Source organism: Paroedura picta, chromosome 3 (genome assembly GCF_049243985.1).
Source record: "Paroedura picta isolate Pp20150507F chromosome 3, Ppicta_v3.0, whole genome shotgun sequence".
Lineage (NCBI taxonomy): Eukaryota > Metazoa > Chordata > Lepidosauria > Squamata > Gekkonidae > Paroedura > Paroedura picta.
In genome coordinates, this window is record NC_135371.1 from 1,798,987 (window position 1) to 1,808,071 (window position 9,085).

General features: G+C 50.6%; 1 protein-coding gene across 1 annotated transcript; it reads left to right on the forward strand.

Annotated features, from left to right (window-relative positions):
- Window positions 1–1,002: 1,002 nt before the first annotated feature.
- On the forward strand, window positions 1,003–7,685 carry LOC143834073 (uncharacterized). Its single transcript, XM_077330648.1, has 5 exons — window positions 1,003–1,149; window positions 1,763–1,845; window positions 2,175–2,301; window positions 4,102–4,194; window positions 4,990–7,685. Exons 2-5 carry the CDS (start codon window positions 1,786–1,788, stop codon window positions 6,096–6,098), a joined length of 1,389 nt encoding a protein of 462 aa, XP_077186763.1. The 5' UTR covers window positions 1,003–1,149; window positions 1,763–1,785; the 3' UTR covers window positions 6,099–7,685.
- The last annotated feature ends 1,400 nt before the right edge of the window (window positions 7,686–9,085 follow it).

Below are 9,085 nucleotides of genomic sequence, written 5' to 3' on the forward strand. Positions count from 1 at the left end.
AGTGATACTTTGAAAAACATAAGCAATCAGGTATTCAATAAGCCCATTTTTCTGAATTGTCTTCAGTGATTTTTCAATGATTTTTCTGAATCTTCTTCAGTGCTATTCTGGAATACTAATATAATTCCCAATCAAATGTTGTTATGTTATTCAATTTTCTAAGGCATAAAAATATTATAGTCAACAGTAAACAATTTAAAGCGTACTTTTAAATGTCACATGGCTTGAATTCATTTTGGGCAAGCCGAAGAGCAACCCCATCATTCAGGAGCAATTGCCAAGGTGATAATCTTCATACTGAGGTACACTTTAAATTGTTAAAATTGTTTACTGTTGATTATAATCTTGTTACGCCTTAGAAAATTATATAACATAACAACAATTCCCCACTCCTCTTCATACAGCCAGATGGGTGATTTGGGCTAGTCCCAGTTCTCAGAGAGCAGCTCCTTTACTTCAGTTCTTTAAGAGCTCTCTCAGCCCCACTGCTGTCACAGGGCGTGTGTTGTGGGGAAAAGGACGGGTAGTAAAGAGTGGGGTAGTAAAAAGCAGGGTACAAAAAAACAGCTCTTCTTCTAATCTGGATAACTGGGCTTGATTCCCCACTCCTCCACATGCAGCCAGCTGGGTGACCTTGGGCCAATCACCGTTCTCTCAGAGCTCTCTCAGCCCCATCTACCTCACAGTGTCTGTTGTGGAGAGAGGTGTTTGTAAGCTGTTTTAGGATTTTAGTGAAAAGCACTGTATTAAAAAACAGCTCTTCTTCTTGCCTTGAAAACCCTCCCAAACTGCGGCTTTCCAGATGTCCACGGACTACAATGACCATGAGCCCCTGCCGGCAGGGGCTCATGGTAATTGTAGTCCATGGACATCTGGTGAGCCGCAGTTTGGCCATCCCTGTGGGGATCCCTCCAGGTGGTCCAAGTTGGCCTCTCTTATGTTCATGCCCACCTGCAGTTTTTCCACCTGGGGAGCCGAGCTCGCTTCATCGGATGCCGGCCAATCCCCCTGTTGAGAGGCTCTCCAAGGGTTAAAGCCAGAGAGTGTGCGCTCCTAGACAGGCAAAGAGGAGGGGGTGGGACGAGGGGCCGCCGAGTCCTCCTCCGCCCTTTGCAAGGAGCCGCCCGTGCATTCCGGGGGCTGCCGCCGGTGAGCTCCGGGGGGCTTTGCTGGGGGGGGGGGAGAGTCAATGCAAGACCCCCCCTGCAGAGGGGGAGGTTGGGGGGAGAGAGAGAGGGAGCCCCTTTGTGCAGAGCCGCCAAAGGTCCCTGCAAGGTGTTGAGCAATATCCATACAGATTAGTGGCGGACTTCTGGAAGCCTCCAGGCGGGCCCGGGAGATCTCCCGGAATTACAGGTCACCTCCAGGCGACAGAGATCGGTCCCCCTGGAGCAAAGAGATGCTCTGGAAGATGGGCTGTATTGTAGCGATGCCAGCCTCCAGGTGGGACCTGGGGATCCTCGGGAATAATAGCTCCTCTCCAGGCAGCGGAGAAAAGCTCCCCCGGAGGACAGGGCTGCTTGGGACGGGGTGGGGGGGGTGGGGGGGCGGACACAGTGGGAGGGCTTCTGGAGTTCTGGCCCTGAGGGCCCCTGAGTTTTGGCCCCTGAGTGACACACAGTGTGGGCCTGGAGGAGCCACCGATGTGATCCAACAGGGCTTGTTCTTCTCTGCAGGGCGTTTCCCTGAATTGGCTGCCAGAGAATGCAGAGCAGGTGTGCTGACAGGGGCTTTGCACCCCTTTTCTTTCTCTCTCTCCCAGGCGGCACCGAAAGGACACCCCTGATGCCTTCCCTGCCCTCCCCTTCCCGTGGAGAGATCTTCTCTATGATGCAGCCGGCTGAGGTACAAGGGTGGTGGTGGGGGGGAAGGTCACTGGAGGGATGTGCAAGGCATGGCGTGACGGCTTCCTTCCCTTTTGTGAGGCCCAGAGGTCTCAGGTGCTGCCCACCTGGGAGGCAGGGAACTGACTGCTCCTGGCCTCTTGCAACTGGAGGGAGCCCCTCTGGCGCCAAGATGCCCCCAAGCAGTCCTGGGGGGGGGCGGGGATGTCTCCACAGGGCTCTTCTACTCTTCGCTTCATGCTGCTCTTCCACAGACTCTCTCCATTTCTGGCTCTCCCCCCCCCCTCTCCTGTGGACTGGCTTTCTCATGCTTCCTCCTCCTCCTTGCAGGGCAGGGTGTCCTTTGAGGAGGTGGCCGTGTACTTCACCCCAGGGGAGTGGGCCCTGCTGCACCCAGCCCAGAGAGCGCTCTACAAGAAGGTCATGCTGGAGAACTTTGGGATCGTGGCCTCCCTGGGTAAGGATCCTGTTCACCCACCTCACAGGGGGCCTGTTGTAGGAAGAGGAGGGGAAGGCGATCAGAAGCCGCTTTGAGTCTCCTTCAGGTAGTGAAAAGTGGGGTCATACAAAAACACAGTTCTCCATCTTTGGAGATTTCTAAACAGAGGCTGCAGAGCCATCTGACGGAGAGGCTGATTCTGGGAAGGCTCAAGGGGGTGGCAGGTGACAGTGGATGAGCGAGAGGGTTGTGAGTGTCCTGCATTGTGCAGGGGGTTGGACTAGATGACCCAGGAGGTCCCTTCCCACTCTATGATTCTGTGATTCTCTTGGTGCTGCTTTAAGTGTTTTTATTTAACTCACAAACAAATGTGCAAAGGCTAGACCATTCAACAAAACAAAGCCATCCGATATCTCACCTCCAATGCAGAGTTGCCACTATCACGCTATGCGGTTGTTCCAACCAAATGAAAACCCCACACACAAAATTAAAAAAAACATTGAAACCAAGGTCGAGGGAGGAAAGAGAAGAAAAAAGGGAAACCAGTGGTAAGGGGAAGCTTCCGTCTAAATTCGCTATAGTTTTATATAATTTCACTAAACCCATTTTGGAAAGATAATAGCCTCTAATATAGCTATTCAATGCCATAGTCAAATTTTCAGATAATTTTCTCATTTCAAATAAGCTGTATTCTGACAATCCCATTCACTAAATTATCGATGACAAATGATCTTAAAACCCTGCTCCTTTTTTTCTCCCCTGAATTAATATAATCTTATCTGTTCATTTCTCAAATGCCACTCTGTTCCCGAATCTGGCATGCCCCCTTTCCTAGGAATGCCTTTCGCAGTCATCTAACCCTGGGCAATATTCAGCTCAACTGCAACAAGAAGAGAACTAATAAACCTTGATTTTTACCGGCTGTGGTGGGTTTTCCGGACTTTGTGGCCGGGGTTGGGTCACTCCAGTCCGACACGGCAAGGGAGGCCAGATGACATAAATCAGCGAAACTGGGGGAAGCCCATTCATTAAAACATAGAAAGCCTGTTATTTCGTAGGTAGGGGCAGTTTGCCTACATTTTAGTCTTTCTTTTCAAAGCTTCATAGCCGGCAGCCAGACTGAGCCACCTGGAATGTGATCTCTGGATTCTTATCCTCTAGTATTCAAACTCGATAAAACATTTTATCTTTCCCGGATATTTCTGAACGTAGAGCAACCTTTCCCAACCTCCCTACCTTTGAGAAATCCCTTCAGGCTTCCAAGCACTCCTGGAAGTGATGTCAGCAGGTCACGCCCCCTGGGTCACATGTCACCAGAAGTGACATCAGCAAGGACGACTGGAACCCCTCCCCTTCCCACCCCCTCCCGGCCTATCATTGGCCATTTTGGGGAGGAGGGCCAGGCCAACATGGCAACATCTGGTCATATCACTCAATAAATTTTTAAATGATGAAATCTATATATTTACAAATGAATTCACTCCCAACCAATCAGTGATACCCTTACAGGGCCCTCGGGAAACCCCAGGGTTTCATGAAACCCTGCTTGAGAAAGCCAGGTTAGGTGGGGATGCTATTGGCTTTTCCGCCACCGTTCTTCATCCTCAGCCGGCATTTTGACCCCAGCTGGCCAGGGAGTTGGCCCAGAAGAGCCAGTCTTGGATGGATGGTTCATAGCCCTGTCCTGTACCCCACCCCACCAGTACGAGCAGCCCGGTCGGTAGTTCTGGAGGGATGTTCAACGTGGCTTGGAATTGCTAGAGTTATGTGCACCCGGAAGTGTTACCATTGTGTGTGGGTTTTTCTCCTTATGAAAAGGACCTGGGATTGCCAAGCCGGACCTCATCTCCTGGCTGGAAGAGGAGGATGAGCGGCTTTCCCTGACCTTGGAGGACGAGGAAGGACCGGCAGGTGAGCACCTTAGATATATCTGCCTTGGGACAACGTCTCGCCCGCCCTTTCTCCCGTGGCCTTCTGTGTCCTCACAGCTCGGATGAAATGGGAGGGATGAGGCAGTGCCTGTGGATCTTGAAGAGATGGAATCAGGCAACGTCCTCCTGCCAGGTCAAATCCAACTCTCTTTTTCTTCTTCTTTGGGGAAAATTCCCCCAAGACAGCTGCTTTCGCGGTGAGGCTGAGAGAACTCTGAGAGAACTGTGCCTGGCGCAAGGTCACCCAGCTGGTTGCATGTGGAGGAGGAGCAGGGAATCAATCTCAGTTCTCCAGATAAGAGGCTGCCACTCCGAACCACTACACCAAGCTGGCTCTCATACCCAAACCCTTACGTCATCCTTTCTGTACTTTTTTTTACCATTGAGAAACCCCGGAAACATTCTTCAGGCTTTGAGAAACTCCAGGAGTGGCATGATTGTGCAGAATATGGTTAGGAAGCAGAGCTGTGGACACGCCCACCCGGGGCCCCTCCCCTTCCCACCCCCTCCAGGCCCACCCATTCAGGAAATCCTTCCAGGGCCGACACGAACCCCTGGTTGGGGAATTCTGCCTTAAGTGCCCCATTGTATCTTCTTTAGCTTTTGTCCTCTTGGGCTACATTCAGTACCTTCCAAGTGGCTATTCTGCCAACAGATTTAGCTCAGGATTGCAAAGAAAGTTGAGACTTAAATCCTGAGCCATGGCAAAGCAGAGTAAAGAATTCTTACACAGATAGTTGTTCAAAGTGTCTCACGAGGTTTGTCTTTCTTTCAGCCGGAGGCGTGTGGGAGTCGGTGCATGAAACATCTGGGCATCTGCTGAGGGAGGAAGAGGATCCATGTTCAGATGGGAAAGGGAGGGCTGAATATTGTGACCGGCTGTGTGAAGAGGAGAGAAAACATCCATACAAAGGAAGAAAGAATTCTGGTCGTTTGCCAGGGAGTAACTCTCTAGTGAGAAAAATACACAAAGGAGGCAATGGGAAGGGGATTTCTGCAAGCGGGGAAAATACTCCCGAAAAATCGGTTATTACCTCAAAGAAAGTATATAAATGCCTGGAATGTGGGAAAAGCTTTGGACGGAAAGATAGCCTAATATTTCATCAAAGAAATCACACAGGGGAGAAACCATACAAATGCCTGGAGTGTGGGAAAAGCTTCAGCCAGAGTTCCAACCTTATTTTCCACGAAAGAATTCACACAGGGGAGAAACCATATAAATGCCTGGAGTGTGGGAAAGGCTTTGGGCGGAAAGATAACTTAATGTCTCATCAACGGATTCACTCAAGGGAGAAACCCTATAAATGCCTGGTGTGCGGAAACACTTTCAGTCAGAGCGGAAACCTCACGTCCCATCAAAGAATTCACACAGGGGAGAAACCATATAAATGCCTGGAGTGTGGAAAGACCTTCACATACAGTGGACATCTTACTGCTCATCAAAGAATTCACACAGGAGAGAGGAAATATAAATGTCTAGACTGTGGGAAAAGTTTTAGGCGAAAGGATAGCCTAACTTCCCATCAAAGGATTCACACAGGCGAGAAACCTTATAAATGTCTGAAGTGTGGAAAGAGCTTCAGTGAGAGCGGAAGTCTTGCTTCCCATCAGAGAATTCACACAGGGGAGAAAAAATATAAATGCCTGGAGTGTGGGAAAAGCTTCAGTCAGAGTGGAAGTCTTAGTTCCCATCAAAGAATCCACACAGGGGAGAAACCCTATAAATGCTTGGAATGTGGGAAAAGCTTCAATCAGAGTTCACACCTTACTTCCCATCAAACAATTCACACAGGGGAGAAACCCTACACGTGCCTGGAGTGTGGGAAAAGCTTCAGCCAGAGTGGAAACCTTACTTCTCACCAAAGAACTCACGCAGGAAAGTAAAATCTAAAAATGCCTGCAGTGTGGGAAATGTTTCTGTTACTGTGGGCACCTTACTGCCCGTGAAATAATTCACATGGGAGGAGCTGTTTAAATGACATGACAGAAGTGGGAGTTGCAACCAACGTTCCCTCTTAAGCCAGACTTTCTTGGAAAGCCTGAAGTCAGAAAATCAGTAGTCTTGTGGTGAAGTGGGAGAACCTTTTACTCTTCCAGGCCTTCCACTGCTGATTGAAGAGTGGCCATCCTCAGAGAAGCTGCAAAGGGAAATTACAATGTGAGACTGCAGAACTTTCATTCATTCACAAATTCAGAGCAATGGGCCTCCCAAGTCAAGGACTCTCAACGTCACTATGAAACCCAGTTCTCTACTTGTCTTGTCCCCAAACATCTTTGCTCTAATCAAATTGGCAACATTTTGTACTGGCATTTTGCATCTGGACCCCTTTCTTTACAACATCTCTCCAACCTCCTGGCTGGATTTATAAAGGCCCCGGAATCTCCATTCCTGTTTGTATCTGACGAAGGGACCTTGACTCTCACTTGAGCTGATACCCTGGAAAACTTGTTGGTCTCTGGAATCTGGTTCTTCCACTGCAGATCAACTGAGCTGCCCACCTGAAATATGACTTTGCATGTTTGTTTTTAAGTTATGTGTTAACGATAGCCTAAACTGTGTACCCTTGTCAAGTAAGCTAGCTGTTGCCGGCAGATGATTTTAGAAACTGAAAACAAGGGAGACTGAAGGGAATAGCAGCTTAGTTTTAGAAGAAATCCCTTGCATTTGGCCTCCTGAGATTTGGGCAAGATATTGTCTTGGGCTCCTCAAGTTGCTCTCCATTCATTATCTGTGCAGAAATAAGGGTGGTTGTGGTTTTCTTTGGCGTGAGTCAGTGTTGAAGATACAAATAGCGATGCTGTAATAAAACGATGAAAGAGAAGCAAAGATGATCTCACGGGATCACTGTTGTGCCCAGACGGGGCCAGAAAGGCTGCTGAGCTGCACCTATTAACCGGAGTGATGTGGTCTGTTGTGGCGATGTCAGTGGGATGCCTGACTCTTCCTGTCTGCAGGCCCATATCGGGATCAGGACTGACCAGAGTCATCCAGGATGAGGGATTGAGATGGCATTCTTGCTGCTTGGGGGGCAGGAGTAGGAGGACACCTGGAGTTCTGGCCCCACAGGTGGCCCCTGTGTTTTGGCCCCTGTGTGACCCAGAGTAGAAGAAGAAGAAGAAGAGTTGGTTCTTATATGCCGCTTTTCCGTACCCGAAGGAGGCTCAAAGGGGCTTACAGTCATCTTCCCTTTCCTCTCCCCACAACAGACACCCTGTGGGGTGGGTGAGGCTGAGAGAGCCCTGATATTCCTGCTCGGTCAGAGCAGTTTTATCAGTGCCGTGGCGAGCCCAAGGTCACCCAGATGGCCGCATGTGGGAGACTGCAGAATCGAACCCGGCATGCCAGATTAGAAGTCCGCACTCCTAACCACGACACCAAACTGGCTCTCCAGAGTGTTGGACCGGATGGGCCCTTGGCCTGATCCAACAGGGCTTCTCTTGTGTCTGGGGCAGTGATGCTCTGTCTTCTTGGTCCTTGCTGGGGGGGGGGGAGTGGGAGGGCTGGGAAGCCATCTCTAAATCTCACCCGCTGCCTTTGCTCAGATGAGCGAAGACATTGGAGCCGAACAACCGAACTGCTCCAGATTCGAGTCTGCTGCTCTGAAGCACAACAAGCTCTAGAAAGGAGGATGCTGGGCCTGAAGCCCACGAGGAAACAGCAAGAGTCCAGGAGGACCAAACCTTTGGCAGGGGAGGACTTCTCGTGAGTCCCTGCGCCCTTCTTCAGACACCTGTCTCTTCTCTCCTGCGCAGGCAGATTAACAGGGCTGCCCATCTGGATCGATTAGGAGGAAAGAGCGAGAGGCCAGGAGCCCCTGAAATAACCATAAAATGTCTGGCAGGGTGGAGCTTTCCCGAGTCTCGGCTCCCTTCTTCAGGTTTCCTGCCACAAAAATTTGGCTCGTCTTGAAGGCCTCCTGCACCTTGCTGCTGCTATAGACAGAATCACGCAGCCGCCCAACTTGCTCAAACCCAACAGCGATTGGCTTGTGGCTTCTTGTGCCGGCAGGATCCTCTGGCTTCAAGGGCAGACCTACACAGAGATGAGAGAGCCCTGAGAGAACTGGGCCTGTCCCAAGGTCCCCAGCTGGTGGCTTGTGGAGGAGGAGTGGGGAATCACACCTAGTTCTCCGGATCAGAGGCCGCCACACTGAACCAAGACATCACATAGAATCACAGAATCCTAGAGTTGGAAGGGGCCATACAGGGCCATCTAGTCCAACCCCCTGCTCAACGCAGGATCAGCCCAAAGCATCCTAAAGCATCACGCTGGCTCTCAGTTAAAATGTTAAAGACGTCTGGGCCAGGCACTGCTGCAGCAGCAGGAATCTCTCCAGATGTCCATGGACTACAATTCCCATGAGCCTCATAAAGCACTGGCAGGGTCTCATGGGAACTGTAGTCCATGGACATCTGGAGAACCACCGTTTGACTGGGTATTGTGGTTGCTTGCTTGATGCTGGAGCACAGGGGCCACCCGCCCTGTCATCTGGGGCATCTTTTGCATCTTTCCTGAGTCCTTTGAACTGGGAGGGGGGGAATGCTTTACAAGGGTTAAAGAGAGAGAGAGTCTGCAATCCTAGAGAGGAAATTGGGGGGGGGAGGACATAGGGGGAAGCCATTTCCTGTGTGTGTGTCCCCCCTCCACTTGCAGAGAGGACTTTGTGTGTCCCAGCAGCTGCTTGCATGCCTTGACTCAACTGGTGAGTTCAGAGGGGTTTTATTGGGGGGGGGAGTATGGATTGGGGGCTGCAATGCAAGACCTGCAGCAGAGAGAAAGGAGGGGGTGCAGCAGGAGAGGCGGTGGAAGGAAAAGGGGGGAGTTCTGGGGGGAGATTTTGGAGGGGGGAGGATGAAACAGATGCAGGAGG

Excerpts from the sequence above, each read along its gene's own strand:
- LOC143834073 (XM_077330648.1), top strand. The coding sequence starts at position 1,786 with ATGCCTTCCCTGCCCTCCCCTTCCCGTGGAGAGATCTTCTCTATGATG. Across the intron at positions 2,302-4,101 it reads TGGGATCGTGGCCTCCCTGG|GACCTGGGATTGCCAAGCCG; the intron begins GTAAGGATCCTG and ends CCTTATGAAAAG. Across the intron at positions 4,195-4,989 it reads GGACGAGGAAGGACCGGCAG|CCGGAGGCGTGTGGGAGTCG; the intron begins GTGAGCACCTTA and ends TCTTTCTTTCAG.